Source organism: Manacus candei, unplaced genomic scaffold, assembly GCF_025592945.1.
Source record: "Manacus candei isolate 608988 ecotype Guabito, Panama unplaced genomic scaffold, ASM2559294v1 h1tg000034l, whole genome shotgun sequence".
Classification (NCBI taxonomy): domain Eukaryota; kingdom Metazoa; phylum Chordata; class Aves; order Passeriformes; family Pipridae; genus Manacus; species Manacus candei.
This window is the reverse complement of record NW_026138082.1, coordinates 9,645,225-9,665,011: the sequence shown is the minus strand read 5'-3', so window position 1 is coordinate 9,665,011 and position 19,787 is coordinate 9,645,225. Positions and strand designations below refer to the sequence as shown.

The following is a 19,787-nucleotide window of genomic DNA, read 5'->3' as shown; positions in this document are numbered from 1 at the left end:
TATGTCAGAGATATAATAACTACATTTTAATGATTTTGTAAGGATTATCACATTGGTTAGTTTACACTACAGCACTGCCTGTAACACAATTTTTCATGGCCAGATTCTCAAAAATTATTTCTAGGTTTTATATAAAAGATAATAAAAATGACACTATCAAGGTCTGAAATCAACCACTTGATTGTTAAACTATTCTTCAGGGGAACATCCATTCTCCAAGGATAATCTTGTGCTTGGATAGGTGAGGACAGCCTGCGACATCAACATTGATGGATTTTTGTATCCTTTTTCACAGATATATCACAGAATATTCTGAGTTGGAAGGGACCCACAAGGATCATCGAATCCAAGTTTTAGGTGAATGGCCCATAGGGATATTGGACCCACAACCTTGGCGTTATTAGCACCAGGCTCTAACCAACTGAGCTAATCTCATATATTATGGTCCTATCTTACTGGTAGTTTTCTCATTTAGAAAGAAATGGTATCATAACATTCTATGTCACAAATAAAAAGTAACACTTCTTTGTTAGCTCAGTAAGACTATGAGAGTGATTTTTATGCTTGCTCTCAAGATCTAAGATCTAAGCATTCTGAATCACAAATAACTCATTTTCTTAGAAATACCTGATTTTACAAATGATGTTTTTCATCCAAGTAATATAGAACACTGTATTCCTTCGAAAAATCTAATTTTATCTTTATAATAATATTATACTTTGTTCTGCACATCAGATACCATCTTTTCAGACTGAAAGTACTAAACTTGTATTCCCTTTAGAGCTAAACACAGGAGAGATATTCTCCAATTCTGGAAACAAGATTTAACCAAAAGAGAATTTTGCTACAGTGACTCAAAGGAAGGAAAATAAAATTGCCCTGTGACAAAGAATTTGAATCAGTAAGGATACTTTTCAAGCCTCAGAGCATTACATAATAGGGAATTATAAATTAAAGTCTGATAGTGTCATTTGGTTCAGCATATCGTAAAACTAATTATGACAAATTAATAACGACATTGCACATCAATTTATTGCATTAGAGAACATTAGTACCCACCACTTAACAAAAAATTAATAGCAGCATACCAAGTACAACTTGCAGCATAAACATTATTGTCAAACACATGAGTTTAGTTTTTTTCAGAAGAACACAGCTGAAGCAGATTTGAAACAAAAAAGCTACACAAATAAAAATTAGCAGTAAAACAAGAAGAACAAAAAAGCACTGAGGTGATGTTTTTACAGAATTATATACTGTAGTCCCCAAACCTACTTTCTAGTTGTAACAGGTCAAGGTAAGGCTCATAATTTTACACAAGAAGTTACAATTTGTTTTCCCTTGTGTGTCACTTTGCATTTATCTACACTGAATTTCATCTGCCATTTTATTGCCATGTCCCTTGGCTTTTTACAGCCATTCTATAATTCTTCAGTGCTTTTCCCACCCTGAATAACCTTTTATAAGCTGCAAAGTTTCCCACCTTACTTATCAACAACCTGCAAAAGAAAATATGCCGCACATCTGTTTAACTCCACTGAGAATCTTTGTTCACTGTGGTAACACTCTATTTAATACCTATTTTTCAACTAGATATTTATCTATACAAAACCTTCCTCCCTTCTTTGTATAGCAGAATTTTAGTTTCCTCAGAAGCCCCAGAAGTTCTTGGCTGATCTCTTTCAGCAACTATGGCCAAAGTTGCCAGGCTGGTCAGACAAATCACCACAGACAGTATTTCAAAAAAATAACAACTCACATACTGTATTTTTTTCTCTTTACCCCTAGAAACTTACTCCTCTGATGTGGTGAGTTTGCACCATGCAACTGCCAGCATGGCCAGCTTTGAATTTTCATATACGCATCATCTTCTAGTCATGCAATGTGCTATTGTCTTCCTTCTCCAGGAAAAAATAATCTATATTACCTCAACTTCTATCTACTCTTAATTCATTCCACATTCACAGCTGGGCCCTTCTCTCTTTCCCCACCTTTCTGAGAGTTCACACCTACCTGGGTCCTTCTCTTCATCTGTGAGCCCTGCCTTTATTTCCTGGTTCTCTTCCAGACTACACCTAGCAAAACGCAGACCCTGTCTGGAGGTGTTTTTCCCCTGTACTTTTAGACAACTTATGCTTCTTTAGGTTACTTCTGTTCCTATTTAACCACCATCCGTAAACTCTCGGGTTTGTTCGGATTTTTTTTTTGTTTGTTTCCCTGAGACCACAACTGCAACTTGGCTCTAGAACCTCTATTCCTTCTCTTTCATCCATCCCATACTCCAGTATCTCTTCCCCTCCTCCTCCCCTCCTTTTCTCATTTTCTTCTTTCTAACTCCATTTTTAGTATCGTAGGAATCTGCACTTAGGATAGGCTTAAGAGATTATCCAGTTCAATTTATTGCACTAGGTGGGAAATTTATACACAAATTACGGTTTAAAAATCTCATCTGAAGGAAATTCCACAATTTTCACTCACATCCTGTTCTTCCTCCTCCAAGTGCCTTTAGCAGGAACACTGAGACACATTCACTAGAGGAATGCTATGCCCACTCTTACTTGTCCCTTTCACCATGTTTCTCATGTCCCTCAAGTTTCTCACCATTGTCCTGGTCCATTCACCACGGCCACCAGGAAGTACAAGTCTAGGGGAACTCCTGCTCAGTCCTGCAGAACCTCAGGCCATTTAATCACCACACTCTAACAAGCCTTTCATGATAATATTCAAATGGAGTCAACCATGGTAACTTAGCCAAATTTTTAAGATTACATGAAAAAAATGTATTTTTGGCTTGAAGTTAAATCTATCTCTCATTTACGTTCCTGCTCCAAACTCTGATAATTCTTAGTATACCATTTATAAACATTTTGAGCATGGGCCAAAGGCAAAACAATTTTCTTTTAATTTCCTTCTTGTAAATGCAGAAAATATTTTAATTGAGATGACCAAGAGTAGACTGACATCTGGCCAGGAAGCCATCTTAGAAGAGACCAGGAATACGCAAGAGCAGTTCATGCTTCCACCAGATTAAAGTGACTGCAAAACCACAACCTGAAATGAGTCAATGTCTGGAGATGTCCTATTTGCATCAATAGACTACACAGAAAATAAAGGACAATGAGGATTAAATGATTCTAACAAGTAAGTCAGATAAATCTACCCATCTAATAATTTTTTTGTTGTTCAAAAGTAAAAAAAATGTTAAAAATCTGAGTCTTTTTAGAAGACCATATAATTTTCAACATTAGTTTGATTATTCAGTACATACACATATCCTTAAGAGAAAATTTTTGAGAACATTAGTGCCTTCCTTTGCATGTCTTTGTACCACTCCTTCTATACACCTCTGTACTGAGGATTCAAAAGAAAACAGCTCTCACCGCTACTCTCTGAACTTCCAATACTTTTACCCACGGTTTTCAGTGCACTAAAAACAATAGTGAGAATTTTAAAAATAAAATTGAAAAAAAGAATATTTTGGCTACAATTAAGACTTGCACTGCAAAACTGCAAATACAGCCTCAATCTCATGCTTTGTAGAAAGCTCTTGCAATACACGTTTGCGCTGCCCACAAGCTTGCTTGCGTTAACAATGACATAAAAATGCTGCTTATGTTATGAGCACGTACACAGTGTCTGATGCCCAATGATACATATACAGTCACACAGATGAATGGATGCAGTACACAAGCTTTTCATAACTAGTGGCACACGTTCTCCTCTCAAATATTACCATGTTTCCCATTTCATGGGCTAAAGCTCCAAAGCAGTATTACAGGATAGGCAGGTTGATTAGTGCAAGCATGCCCTGTTCACAAGCTGTAAGTGCAAATCACTTACATTGCTGATAGATTTATGCAAAGCTTCACCGAGACAGTGCCGCTATGAAGAAAAGATCACAGGAATAAAGGGAAACATTCAGAAATCAACTAAGTAAAAGAAAAAGGGATAAGGCAGGAAGGGTAAACATAGAACATTAATTATAATTTGATCAGAGAAAAATAAGTTGAAAACCATCTGGAAAAAAAAATGAATACATTGCTTTGACTCAGTAGATAAGCTACTGAACACAGAACAGAATGATGTGGTTTCCCATGTTATGTTTTGGACACACAGAATAGCATTATCTCTTTCACATAATGTTACTAGATAGTCACATACTACACAGCTGAACACTTGAAGTTATCCACTTGTTTTCTCTTCTCCCTTATGGTAAATAATTTTGGCAGAAATCATTAAGTATATCAATTTGCATTCCTATTAGAAAAATTAGGGCGCAATCAACAATCAGCTGTGCCTCCCAAATATCACAAGCATATCAAACACATCATATTAAAGAACAAATTTCACTGCTAAAGAGCAGAAAATTAGTCAGCAATGAAGACATTTCTATTAAAGTACTTTTATTTTTCTTGAAATTCAGAATGAGATGGGTACATAAAAGACTCTTCTTGCAAGTCTCCAGCAATAAAATGACTTAATGTACCACTTATACTAGTGTTGATTACTAATAAAAAGCAAAAAAACCCCAACATATTGCCAAGTACATGCTCTATGAAATATTATTGATCATACAAATAACATACATCATTTCACCGTCCCTGGAGGTTTTTAAGATGAGACTGGATGTGGCACTTAGTCTAGTAACCACGGCAGTGTTGGATCAAGGGTTGGACTTGATGATCTCGGAGGTGTTTTCCAACCTGGTTGATTCTATGATTCATTTATATTTTTATATATATATACATATATTTGCCTGTGTGTTTTTATATATTAATCACGTGGATAAGCAAACACACATGCATAAAACAGTCATCAGAAATTAAGTGAGAGCAATTTCAAAGCCAGCATGACCACTTTCCCCTTTTGGCATAGGTCAGTCAAGAACATGGCTTTCTCCAGGAGACAGCAGGTATTTTGATACCAGCCTAGAAGCATACAGGTGGGAACTATTATCTAATACTTTGTCAAAATACAAAAAGAAATTGTTATTCATCCTCATGAATCTACAAAAAGGCACAACACAAAAATACATTATTGTGAAATATCCAAAATGAGCTCGTTAAAATAGTAAGAGAGTTATAAGCAATAATTTTCTATGCAAGAGCATAACACTAGGAGGCATCATACACCAGCAGACAAGACAACAGACTGGCATCTAACAGCTCGGATTTCAATACAGGATTTTGACAGTGCCAGTCTGAACAAATCAGTCTAATTTTGCTGTGCTTCCTTTCCCATCTGTTTGGTGCTGTTACAAGCAGGAATAATCTCTTGCAAAATAAATGTAAAGTCTATAGAACATTTTGGACTTAATATTGGTGGACATATCTAGGCAGCACTGCGGTACAACTAAGAAGTATTTAGATTTTACAACTGAAGCAGAAGGGTTCATATTGTTCTACACTGAAGAGAAGTTCCAAGTAAAAATACTTTTAGGAAGCTGTATTCTGAGTTCTACTCTATCATAAAAAAGGCCATTTAAGACAGTTCCCCTCTGCCACTTGTAGAATAACAGATTTCTTTCACCAAGAAAGAAACTTGTCTTGCTTTGCTGTCAAACTGATCTTACAATTAAAAGTACACATAACATGGAATAACCATTTTAATACATGTGATTTCACCAAATTTAAAAGTTTTCTAGAGAATTAAAATGAACTCTTGGTGAAGGTTCTGCACACTAAAACTTTCCAGTTAAATTTGTCACAGATTTTTTAGGCTACATCACTCGAAGTAATCTTTCTGCAACCCACATTTCCTGACTGTGAAATGAGATCAGTAAATATCTTATCCAAAAAACATTAACTACTAACTGCTCAGATCTTATTAGCAAAAAGGAAGTCCATGCAAAGACCAAAAAAAGTTATATTTTAATAAAGTTGAACTTATATATTTTGCATTCCTACATATTCTAAAAAGACACACAGCAATGCTGAATACACAGTAAATACAGCTTATTTATTTTTAACAAAACCTGAAATACACAATCTGGAAGTCTAAGTATATCACTATTCAAAAGCATTTAATTATAGGGCAGCTGGCTAAACATCAGTCTGGTAAAAAGACTGGAAAAGATGACTTAGAAGTCAAACAAGAAAATCTTCAAGTATGAAAATAAGATGATTTGCAGTCAACACAGCAATGGAATAAAGACCTTTGATAACAAACCTGGGCAATAAATGCTCCTGTAGAGAAATAATACTTAAGAGAAATTTTTAATGGTATTCAATCTATTATCAAATGAGATTTTAATAAAAATGTGTGCTCGTACAATATTATTGAAGGATATTTGAAAAGATTAAAACTAGCCTACTTTATTTCAAAAACAGTGTTGTTTGATCACTGAAATCAAACATGAATTCACTAGGATTATTACTAAACCAGACCAGAACTTATTATTTTCATCCTTTATTAGATAGTAAATCATTTTCCTAATAACCATACACAATAGAATAGGACTATAGAATTATATAGGCTTGTCAACTGGTATGGGGGCTGATTCCAGCCAAATATGTAGCAATATAATCAGATGCAGCTCCATATTGAAAAGTATGCAGGACACAATCAGAATGCAGAACTCCAAAATAACGCTGGTTTCAGTATTATTAAAAAATTCCATAAAAATTCAAAACAACCTTATGAGTATTTCCACAACAAGGTCCATGTTCTGGAGAAAAAGTGTTAAAAACCAAAAAGAATGTAGGCATAATTATTACTGTCTGTATTTCTATGATGGGGAAAGTGATGAGAAAAAAAACAAGGGAGAAGGTGGGTTTAACTATCACTCTATTCCTACAGGCTGGAATTCAAGGTTTGATTTGTGATGTTACTGTGGTACAAGAAACCCTTGCTCACTTCTCTTCGAAATCAGACTTTGTAGTTATGGGGTGTACAAGTGAATCAATTTGCTTCTTGGAAGTACAGGAGCTCCTGAAAACACATCACTATGTGGTATGCATGTATTAGCTAACCTGACTTTACTTGATTTTGCAGTCTCAATTTACAGAAGTACTATCTTCTACACCTTCAGCATATGCACAGATAAGCCTCAGGTGTAACTAAGAGAACTTCATCATGATCCAGAGGGACAGCAGAGAGAGATGCAGCAGAGAATACAATCTGTATCTTCATATGCAGCGTCTTTAGAACTCACTGATCATTGCAGGCTACTCGGCAGGACCGAAAGACCTTGCACACAATACATGGGACAAGATTGGTATTCCAGCCTCTTTTTCAACATTTCTCATGAAAGACTCCAATTTTCAACTTAGTTGGGCCCATCTTGCTGCAGCAAAGCATGGATTTGGAGATTTGAAACTATTCAAGGTTTGGGTTTGCTTATTGTAATGAACAGTTGCTTGTTTTCCATCACAGGGGAAACTGTCACAGGGCCCATACTTGGTGATGAAACAGTGTCATTTTTCTCGAGGAGGACATTTACTGCACCAGTTACCCTGCTTTCTGCAGGACACCAACCTACTGAATGCACAGAAGTTCTCTAATTTGATTGTTTCTCTGGGCTAAAAATTACTTTAAACTGGATTATAGAGGTTTGACACTGAGTTTCGGCATTAGTCTTCGTATCGCCCAAACATCAATTATGTAACACTTTTTCCTTACTGACAATATCAATGTCAAATTGTGTCACAATCCAATTTTGCTGTACGGTTTACTAAATTTTCAAAATACTGCTGGCAAAATGGAATTCTTGCATAAAACCTGAGACCTTAACTTGGAAAGGTCCTACTTTATCTGTTTTATCAAAGAAGATTTAGATTGGCTACACAGTCTTTGCTTCACTTTAAGAATGACCTCCCATAGATGCTGCTTACCTTTCTGAAAAAGAAACCCTATGTGCCTCATCAGATATCAGTAAAAGAAACTAGTTTCTGAGGTGCCTAGCAAAGAAGCTGAAGCAACCTTTGGTTTAAGTCCATTTTATCCAGCTAATAACGACAACAAGAACCCTAAAACTCTCCCTCGAGATACGTCTTTCGTTTGAAAAGAAAGACTGATTTGTCAGCAGATGTGCAGTCTCTGGCTGTGCAGTGCTTACACGACAGATGACTCCACAGAGATTTGGAAAGCAGCTGTTTCCTACTACAACATTTTGTACTTGGCTCGAGGCTTGTGACACGCTAGAAATTGAAGAGCTACATCAAAATTTGTCCCCTATGACTGGTAAGAAAAAGCAGCATTTAGAGCATTTTCTCTGTCTCAAGACCCAACAGTTTTCTGATGAGGAAAATGAAGTATATATAGGCCATTCTGAAATGTGTGACCATCTCTGGGATCTAATTGGTCCTGATTTCCTCCTGGTTTTGTAGCAACCATGAGGGAAGGTGTTGTCTCCCGGATATCATAGGGTGGGGAGCTTATCTTGTTGTTTTAAAAAGATGGAGCTCTTCTCTTTTCCAGCTGTAGGAATCTGTCAAACATCTAGGCAAAATCATAGAATGGCTTGGGTTGGCCTAGGTGTTTTGCATGTTTGTATCCATGTGGATTTTGGAATACATGCTTTTAATCTGACAAACTGTAGGTTTAATGATCAGGGGAAAACCAGGACCATTTGAACCTCCTGATAATTTTTAAAGGTTTTGGAATGATACTAGAGCTTCAGTTCATTTATTTGTCATAAAGCTGTCAGGATCTTAAAGATTATATACACGCCTTGACTAATTCTTCCTGGATTACAGAGGTATCATTGCCCTTAATCTAGAATTTCATTCATCTGCTGAATCTCAAACAAATTTTGCCCCACCTGGTAAGTTCCTTCCAAGGTGTGCTGTTTTTATAGGTTTTGAACCAAAAGGAAAAGCTACTTGAGCATGTATGGAGCAAAGAGGCTAAGGATAATGTTTTAAAACTAGATTCTTACCAGTGTCTTTATCTTACATTTAACAGAAAAACATATACAGATATAGGATTAAAATTTTGTTTGGGGGATTGTATTACTGTTGGATCTGACTTAGATTTCTATTTTCCAGCTTTGGAAGTGTAAACTTCCAAATATCAAATTAAACTCTTTACTCATGCATCATTTATTACATACAATACTAAGAATTTAATGTTCTTTTCATCCATTGACATATAGAATTACAACAGTCTTTCCATCTCCTCCAGATTTACTGCCAAAGGAAAACTGGTGACATTAAATTTCAATTAGAAGTTTAGGATCAGATAGACAAGTTTCTTTGGATATGAAGATATCAACTTCAAACATAGCCTACATAAATTTTTAAATTCAATTAAACACAACACCATGGGAGAAAAAAGTAAAATCAAGAAGAAATCAAAAGAGAGATGAAAAAGAAGTCCAGTAAAACATTTATTATATAACAGAGTAACAAACTCACATTTGTTAGGATTCCCACTATATCCTACTGAAAATACTTTGAAAGCACTGATTTGTTCTGTTGCTTTTGTTTGTCTGTATTGCTGAGCAGCTCTTAATTGTAAATGGTCTTTAATGAATTTCCTCTGTTATATTCAGAATCTTTTAAACAAAGAGTAAAATGACAAAGGCGCAGTGTGGGCTGAATGGGCTCATCAAAACTACAGGCTCATAACAAACAGCTGAATGTTAGGCATTTGTTATCATTCAAGCTTCAGATAAAACTACAGTGACCAATGTGGACAGAAAAATGCACCAACTAATCTCTGTATAGAATAGGGAGGCCAGAACAAGGGGGATTCCCTATTGAGAAGAAGACAGTGATGAAACAGGGGAAAGCACCCTCAATAGCTGGTGCTCAGGACTGCAGCGACTCTGGACTGTGTGATTATCCACATGCTCACATACGGTAATTTCTGACTTGCTTAAAGCATAGGTTTCCCATTTAGAATACAGGAATACCATTCTTCTAAATCAGTGGTGAGTGGAAGGATGCACACAGACATTGGATCTAGGAAGAAACTCCCAAATCTCCACTGATTCTCTGTGAGGCCGCATGAGTTGCAGCACAGTCCCATTAAGACCACAGTTTTGAGAGCTGTAGTAACTTGTCAAAGTTTTCAAGAGTCAAAGACAGCGTGCTCCTTTGGAAAAACAGGTATCTACAGATGAAAGAAGGGCATAAAACCTTATCCTGAACTGCATTCCAGGTGCCCTCTGTTCTTTTCTGCCTCTTTGCTATGATGTTTCTTTTTATTCTTTTGCATTTCAGCATTTTAGATTTTTAATTGCTTTTTATATCTTGCCCAAAATCCCTTACCATCCACTAGATGTCATGGTAACCTTACAAGTATTCTTGAATACAAGAACTGCCAAAGTGAATTAGAGGGAGTTACTTGAAATTTACCTCCACTCTGTTTCTGACAGACAAGCCTTTAGACAGTGTGTTCAGGACAATATCAAGTGCAAGGAAGTTGAGTAAAAGGATTCTGTGCCGAAAGTTTATCTCCCTTCTTCAGGAAACTGATAAAGGGTATATACATGTTATTTCTTGCAGAAATTTCCAGCACCCATTTGAGAACAATTCTTCTCAAGCAAGGATTACCCAGGCTGTGGAACAGGCCAGTAATCCTTGTGCTGGGGAAAGAAAGGAGCATTTCCTGATTCTGATGATGTGGATGCACATCAGTTCTACAATTAGCACCTCCACATGGGCAAGTAAAGACAGAGCAGTAACTGCCTCTGGCTTGAAGGCTGATCAACAGTCATTTACAGGTGTGTGCAGGAGTTCAGTGACTTTTCTCAGCATTCCACTTCATGAACAAGAGTATACTCAGGATTTTAAGGTCAGCATTTTAAGACTGAGTTTGAACTTTTCCAAAAACTAGAATTTGAATAATGTCTACATCAGAAGGAAATATTTATATTTTGATATGTCAAACTTCCTCCTATTTACTTTGACAGTTTAAAAAGGAACACACCATCACAAAAAGAAACTGAATAGGAAACTTGAACATATTTTGCAGAAAAGTAGGAAAAATAAACAAAAGCTACCAAAGCATATGTAGTATACTTTTGTCAATTCTCACTGTACTACTTCTGATGTTTCCATTAATAGAAGACGTAACTTCCACTGTGAAAAGTTGGCCAAGTTTAGAAAGAAGAATGTCCCACTAATGCTTGGTCATGTATGAAGCTACATAAGAATGGAAAAGCTACTTATGGGAAAAAATGCCGTCAAAAACATTTAATTTACTGTAATGTGTTACTGAAAAGAAAGGAAGGAAGATGAGAGAATGAATATTTGTTCAAATTTAGAAAAGCCCATACACAATGAAGATAGTTGATTCAGTTTACAGGAAGAAATATTTATCACAAGAAGAATCAGATAAGAAGAGTACAGGTCTTAAACTGTATATTTCAGTGCTCAGAACTGAACATTGCATAAGACACACAGGCAAAAGAGAGAACATGCTCATGTTTTAAAAAAAAGAAAATTCCTCCTATTTTGTCCATGGTTGAAGTTTTCTCAGCAGTAAAACGTTTTTAAGAAAAGTGTTAAAACCCCACTATACAGATAAGAGGAATGGAAACGAGCAAGCACATCCGAATTCACTGCATATTTCATGACAAAAGTCTCTCATGGATTGATGTAGAAGTACTTGGTGCCATTTACAGGGGAAAAGAAGGAAAAGCACTTTCTTTTTTTGTCTTCTAGAATAATATCTCATATCAGTGATAAGACCTACACACCTGGTCCCAGACACTGATCTAGTTAAACTACCAACCACATTTAACTGTAGATGGTAAGTGATGTATTTAAGCACCTAATCTGCTGAATAGCATTTTATCTCAAGAAAATTATTTTACTCATAACAAAGCTATACTGTTAGAATAACAATAATCCTACGTGCATTCTGTGAGGCACCACTTAGCATTACTGGTAAAACTATTACCTAGCTTTATGCATCAAGCGTGCAACAAATAGAAGAGGCATACATTTATAGATTAGTATAACATAATTAAAAAAACCCAAACCAGCTTAGTACACTTTACGGGCATAAAGTTTTTTGACTGAACTGTTTGGGATTTTTTAATTGTTAACATTTATAGCTGTCTCTTCATTCAGTTTTTCCAGCACCAGTCAGCAGCATTCCAAGGTGGGCATACTCTGTGTTGTATTTTTCTACAGTTTAAGGAACTATATTTAAACTTGCTTTTTCAACACTTCGATTACATAACCATTCCTGTACTTCAAGTTAGGCCATACACTTTGTAGCTTGTTTTTAAATCAAATCAGAGATGCATCAATACATAATAGGAAATTAAGTACCCATATTGATGAGCATTTTATTTCTGAATTCAGTCTTTCTGAACAGCATTTATGCAACTAAATGTTGAAGCTCTAGACACTTTCTCAACATAAAGAATGCACATAGGCCACATTTGCTGTCAAGGCAGGAGTTTACAAATGATTTAGCAGAGACTCTGGTCTTGCATTATTTCGAAAAATCATTGTATAATACTACCAGTATAGACCAGACCACTATTTCAGGTATAAAAATCTGAATTGCAGAATGAAGAGCTGGGTCCCTCCACTCTTCCAAATTTTTACATGGGCTTCATGCCTTTCAAATGGGTTTTAAATGCATCTTCCCACGAATGAAAACCAGGGCTGGGTGTAACAAATACACAATTTTACAGCTCTACTTTAGTATCTCAGGCTGTTCTAGTTCAGTGTAGAGTTTCTAAGGCGTCTTCTCCAGGACCTGCTCATTTCAGTACCTCCTCTAGTATCTGGAGGAGGAGATAGATAGTATCCTAATGAAGTTTATGGATGACACCAAACGAGGAAGAGTAGAAGGTGGAGAATGACACAGTGGAGGGGACACAATACACTGAAAGATAGGGCTGCCATCCAGAGGGACCTATAAAGGTTATAGGTTTGGGCTGATGGGAACCTCACAGAATTCAACAAGGACAAGTGCAAAGTCCTTCCCATGGGACGGACTGAACCCCTGCACCGGTCCATACTGGGTTACAGATGTGCTTCACACAACCTAGTTGATGGTAGGCTAAATGTGAATCAGCAGTGCGGCCTGGCAGCAATGAATGCCAGCAGCACTCTGGGCTGTAACAGCAACCAGTAATTTGAGGGAAAGGGATCAGTCCCTCTGACTTGGCACTTGTTGCATATCACCTGGAGGGCATATTCCATTTCCTCCTCCAGTTCATTAGTCTTTGGTGCAAGACACATATTGATAAACTTGATCATGTTCAGTGGAGAGCTACCATCAAGATGGCTGGGACTGGAACATATATCCTTCTGAGGAAACTGTTCAGTCTAAAGAAGAGAAGGTTTTGTGGGACTTAACAGCTTTCCAGTACCTATGAGGTGGTTATAGAGAAAGTGCACCCAGCCTTGTTACAGTGCTGTACAACAGGACAATGAGAGACAATGATCATGAGCTGATACAGAGAAGGTTCTGCCTAAATTTAAAGAAAAACCTCACTCTGAGAATAATTAAGTCCTGAAAGATTATTTAAAGAGCCTGTAAAGTTTTTAGAACGTATGTCAAAACTACAGAAATTTTACTTATAGGTAGAAGTAAAAAAAGTAAATGAAGCTTAAGGCTTGTGTAACTTGATACTTAAAATCAAATGAGTCCAAATCTTATTATGTTCATGTTGTAAAAGAACTTTGAAAACCTCCAGGTTTTATGAGTCTAAACCACAAGACTTCACAAGCTTAAATTCTCCTGTCAGCAAAATATATTGTTATATGCTCCTATAAGAGGCTGTATAATCAAATGGGTGTTCAGTTATTAGACTTCTCAAATTAGACAGTAAATTAAAAGCCGTTCCCCAATAATACCCTGAAATCACAGTCATTTAATGAGTTGCAAAATCTGTTTCTCTTACTTTAAAACGTATTTGTTCATTATCAGCTATTCCTTCAAACTGGAGTCAATAAAACCAGTCCTATAGAATTTATGGTTTGGAAAAAGTACAATGCAAGTATTTTCTTTGAGTTATCTAATGTAACTGAGATTATAAATATGAGTTGCCAACAAAAAACCTCAATATTTATACAAAATTATCCCAAAATATCCCAGACATTTTGATTTTTCAGTGACTTGTACAGTGTTATTCTTGTACAGATAGGAAATTATTATTTTTGTAAAGATAAGGGATAACTCTAAGTCCAACCAATTAGCATTGGTCGATATTTAACAGCAGAACAGGTGAGCAAACAGAATCAAAAAAATGTTGTAGTGAAGATGTGAGATTGTCAACATCCTCCCACATCTCCCCTCAAAACTGTAAAAAGTTTTACTCACAGTTAATGTAAAGAAGAACATTCATATAATTAAATTATGTTCATATATTATTTAAAATATTTTATAATGACTAGGTTAAAAAGCACTATGCTAAGAAATTTCTTTTCAAAGTCAGATATCACAACCAATTCAATGCAGTTAATTAGGAATAAACCACCTGCAACTAAATTGTAATGGCTTTTCAATTCTCAAAGACACCGTAGTTACCTGGTCTAAAAGATCTTCAACCTTTTTTTGCCATCCATCTCTTGCTGCATTTTTTTCACGTTCTTTCAGCTGCAACAGCTGAGTCATGGCAGCCTTCTTATCCTCTTCATGCTGCAGCCTCAGCTCTTCACGAAGCTTATTACATTCCTGTCTAAAAACAAAGGTCAAATAACCACAATGCAGTGGACCTTGTGCAAGAAGTGAAAAGGAATTAAGATTTCAGTAGTAATTGGAAAAATCTTATATAATAGCAGAAACCTTTGCTTTACATCTCATTTGAAAGTACATTTGCATATAATACATAACTCATTTGTTATTAAAGAATAAAAGAGGAAAAAAAATACTCGCCGAAGATTTTCTGTCCATTTTATTTCCAAGTCACGTGCCATTCTGTCAACTTTGAACTTTTCCTCTTCTCTCATGGCAGCAATCATTGCCTCGTGCTGTTGTCTCTCCTGATCTAGTTCCCCCTGCAAACACAAACTTTACAATAGAGACTGATCAGCAGCAAAAACATATTTTAAGCCTTAAATGAATATATTTATAATAAAAATAACAGTTACAACTGACTCATAAAATCTGAACTACAACTTCTTCAGTGTATAATTCCTCATTATGCACAATTAATGCCTAAACATCTGCTGATATTTCATACTTGTGAAACAGAAGTCTACATTACTATAAAAAGCAATTTTCCAATAGGTCATTCTTCAGGTAGCCTTTTCAAATACCATTACATCGAACCACAGAACAATTTATGTTGCAAAGAACTTCAAAAGGTCATTAAGTCCTGTTCACTGCAGGACTAACTCCAGAACTACAGCAGGTTGCTTGGGTCCTTGTCAAGAAGGCTTTGATTGTTTTTTAAAATTTTTAAAGCATCAAACATTCAGTATTCGAATTTCAAAGCTTGAGCTATCTGTATTTGATACAAAGTTCATATAACTTATTTCTGTTTCTTGATTGGACAAACCTGCTAGAAACAAGGTTTCACAGTCTGAACACAGAAAACACTATCTTTAAAATTCCTATCAATTTCTGTTCAAATTTTACCATACTAGAATAATATTAGGTACTACCTAGAAAGCCTTACATGAATTTTCTTCAGCAGTGCTTGCTTCATACATGAGATGCAAACATGTCTCTCTAAATTTAATTAAGACTTTTTAAAATGTAGCATTTTTATATATTTTAAAATCTGTTAAGATAAATGTTAGTGTTAGTAACCTGCTATTGAAACTATTGAAATATTTTAATAGGTGAAGAGAGCAATACAAGTTCATAAGGACACTTACAGAAATTACAAAAAATACAAAGAAAGTTATAAATTGTAATATGGTGCACACCCAATGACCACAGCTGAAAGAAATTAAAAAAATATACCAATATCCTGTTTCCAGCTGGTTTTGTTATGAAAATAAGAAAACAGGTTCAGTGAAATTTTTTTTTTTTAATATTTGCTACTCCAAACATTTCTGGGATCTTGTAAAATGTACATTATTTACTGAGGAAAGAAAAAGGAAATGTTTACTTAGCATTACAGTCAATGAGTTATTGACAGACTAACTGACTGTTCTAGTTTCAACTAAGCCAATTAAAATGACAATACATTTGTGCCTAGACAGATTAACTGCTTCAATGGTTCAAAGTGGTCACATTTTCTAGGTGACAGTCTGCTATCTTTCAAGATATCATAGCATATATCTTTAAAGTATCCTCAAGTCTCTACTGAAATTCTAAATTTGAGACTAAAACGAAGACTGTGCCCATTACTCAAAGAAAACATTAAATATGTTTTAGTGAATTCTAGCACTAGTAAGCTCTGGATCTTATTTTGCAGCAAGACATGAACTGTCTGGAATAGCAACATTGTAACACATACAGTTTTTACATTCTCGTGAAATTCTATCCAGCCTCTGAACATATTTTGCCACAGTTACTATTTAGATTAACCACAGAAAGATGCAGCACTACCTGTTAAAATACTAAAAATGTTTTGACAACAACAAAAAAAAAATCCACCCCAAAACAATCAACTGAACAACCAACCAAAAAAAAAGAAGAAAAAACCCCATCCTACTTTTCAGGTTTTTTTTTCTTCTCTGCTAGATATAGAAATCTCTCTTTTAATGAAGCCACATGAGGCTCCTTCAATAACGTGTACACCAGAATACTTCTTGCCATTTTAAAAACAAGACCAAAATCACTGTGACTGTGCTTTGCACAACTTATTCTCCAACATTACGGTTACCTCAACACTATACAAGGAATCCGTGGTCTCTCGCAGTCTTGCTCTAGTTAATTCCAGTTCTTTCTGTAGTATTTCCTGAGCTTCTTGAAGACTGGAGATATGTCCTTCTGCAGTCCCAAGGCCTTGTTCACTTTTTCGTACTAGGTCTTGCAGACGACACACCTATCATAAAACAAAGAAAGTTGTCATTTCCATAATTATTACTAACGGCAGCCAAGCCAACCTTGTTTCATTTTCTTCCAGTATTTTCTAATTCTGACCTAAGCAAATTTTTTAGTTGCACAGCCTGTTCTCCTTTAATATCACTTAACATTTCCATACTTGAAAACAAATTCCTGTAATATTAGAAAATCAAAGACAATTAAAGGATTTCTACAAGTAAAAAAAATTTATATCCAATGTGTGTTTGATGCACTTTGCAAGGTTATATAAAAGATCTGAAATTGCCTCTAACTTTACTGTGAGAAAGCATGTTTTATACAAATTAATGAGAACTATTTCAAAATACATAAACTCTAATATAATACATAAATTAACCTGTGTTAAGGTATAAGTTTCTCTGTTTTCAGATCGCTACCTGTCCATAAATTAGCCTAGTTAAAGCTCAATCTAATACCTGTAGAGTATAATGTGGTAATTTCCTTAACTGCCACGTAACACTTCTTTTCTGCCTGCTTGTGCTTCAGGTCCCCATCCGTAAAATGATGATACTATACTTCTTTGTTTCAGATAAAAATATTAGAGATTGAACATTGTTCACCAGCTACAGGAGAGATAAAAAATTTTAAGTATGTAGGCTGGAAAAACAGATTAACAGGGGTCAGGAGGAACCAAAGAACAGCAGCTAATTGGAACTGAAGTTTTTGCAGAAGCAGTAGTCTATGCCATTGCCTTTGTATGTTGAGATGAATTTCATTCACAATGGCACAAGTGTCCCTGCTTTGGTTTGCAGGCATGAACAGGTAAGAGTTACAACCACTCTTTCTGTTTGTTAGAATAATGATATGCAAATACTCTTTATAATATACCCAGGGGCACCACCCCTCCCTCCCAGAACTCTCTCCCTCTGTAGGCAATCATGGAATTCTAAAAAGAAGGACTCCTCCTTTCCTCTCAGAAAGGAATCCAAATTTTTTTTGGCATGACAGATCTCAGAGAAGAACTAATGTAAACTTGAGCACCTGTCTCTGTGCTCCTTTGCATTACATTCAAACAACTAGTAATTCCCTAAAAAGCACTACTACGTGACAGAGGATTCCTACATGAAGAATTGTCCTCAAAACTGTATTGATATCCTGGAAGTGTACCACTACCTACATATCTGGTAATAGCAAACCACTTGCATGAAACTTGAACAGCAGTCCTGTAGGCTAGGGGAGCATGCAGGAATGCCACTCATAGGGCTAAAGATATATTCTGCTGTTAACAAAGCAATGCTGGAGGCTGTTTAAAATGATCCTTAGCAATATAATCAGAAATCCTCTGCATGGAGACAGCAAGTCCTTAGACTGCTCTGTCAAGTGACACAAACAAAGCATCTTTCTAAAAGGTCTTGGCTGGTCTACAGTGAAAGGAAACAAACCTATAGAGCAAACAGCCAGCCTCATCCTGATATATATGTGAGAAAGCCACTATCTCGACTTAACCTGAACTCTCAAAAAAAATCTCTGTCAAGTATTTAAGATTACACTGTTCTTAAATAGCTTAGTACTAGGAGGAAGCCTAATGAGGCTTGAATCTTCCTCGTCCTTTAGCCAAGATAATTGCCACCAAATAGTCTGTCAAAAAGAAAAGAGGATGGCATGGGTTCAAAAGCAGCTTTCTCAGCAGGGAAGCCAGAACTAAGCTAACATCCACAGAAAGTAATAAGTACATGCCTACTGTTAAATGACTTCTGTAACTTTAAAGAAACCAAAAAAAGGATGCAACAGTAGAAACATAAGAGCTAAGCTAATGATGTGCCAGACACATCCAGGTCAGTGAAGGCATTGAGAAACTGCTGTCTGTTGTCAATAGAGATCTAAGGGTAAGCTGTGGTTACAAGTGAGGCACTTCTTTCATGTGCTCAACATAAACATATAATGAAATTAAACATATCTCCTCCATAGCACGTGGAGTGGATTTACAGACCACTGCAAATTTATTGCCTGTACATTTTCTCTCATTCTTTCAATATGCAATATACACTATATTATATTTATTCTGGCATATGAATGTATATAAACTCAAATACTAAATAGAAGCTGGCCCTAATTCACTATTTTAGTTTATGTTAATCTTCTATTCCTTAGCTATGCCTCTGTTTTTTTATTTCAGTGTGCTGATAAATTTTTCAAGCCTGTACTTCATAGCAGTTAGGTAACGAAAATTCATTCTTAAAACATTTGAAGTTATTTCCTTTAAGGAAAGAGCAAGTTTATTGCTCAGGAATCCAAGAGAAGCTGAGAAAGAACAACTAAATTTAAGCCTACAGTGTTGAGTGACAATAGAATGACAACAGTGCTCTCCTCAGATCTAATTCAGCAACAAGAAAAAATAGCATACAACAGAGAAGTTACAGCTAAAAAGAAATAACTAAACTTTCTTTAATATTGAAATGAAAAATAAACTTGTGTTTGATTTTGTTATCATAAATAACTAATATACCATATTTTCATCAATCTGAACGCAGATAAGCATAATGTTAAAAGAGCAGGAGCAGTTCCAGCTTCAGTTGCAGCTTTCTAAGCTTGGATGCACTGGCAAAGGCAGACACAACCATCAGAAGGAAGCTCTGTCTCCTGTTTAACTGGTACTCATGAGTGACTCATCAGCAGCGCTGCTGAACTCCAAAGATGGGAGATTCAGCTGCTCTGCTATTATATAATCTCTGTCATACCTATCTATCTGGTAGGTACTACTCTGGAAGTAGATACTAATTGGGCAGGACACGTCTCCAGGATGAAGGACCACCGCCTCCCTAAGATCTTGCTTTATGGTGAACTTGCCACTGGCTGCCGCAAGAGAGGAGCCCTGAAGAAAAGATACAAGGACTCCCTGAAACAACATCTCAGCCTTGACCATATCGATCAACATAACTGGTCTACTCTGGCTT

At 36.0% G+C, this 19,787-nt stretch overlaps 1 protein-coding gene across 6 annotated transcripts in view; it reads right to left on the bottom strand.

The window, feature by feature from the left end:
* The window catches only part of FAM184A (family with sequence similarity 184 member A), a 77,245-nt gene that overhangs the window by 16,176 nt on the left and 41,282 nt on the right, over nt 1-19,787 (bottom strand). For 3 of the 6 annotated variants that reach the window (XM_051792127.1, XM_051792129.1, XM_051792130.1), the window contains exons 7-10: nt 16,694-16,855; nt 14,787-14,912; nt 14,443-14,589; nt 3,841-3,882 (exon numbers count right to left, since the gene is read on the bottom strand). In XM_051792127.1, coding sequence (XP_051648087.1) covers nt 3,841-3,882; nt 14,443-14,589; nt 14,787-14,912; nt 16,694-16,855 — 477 coding nt within the window. The remainder of the gene's footprint in view (nt 1-3,840; nt 3,883-14,442; nt 14,590-14,786; nt 14,913-16,693; nt 16,856-19,787) is intronic. The other 3 variants (XM_051792128.1, XM_051792131.1, XM_051792132.1) reach the window with 1 other exon arrangement.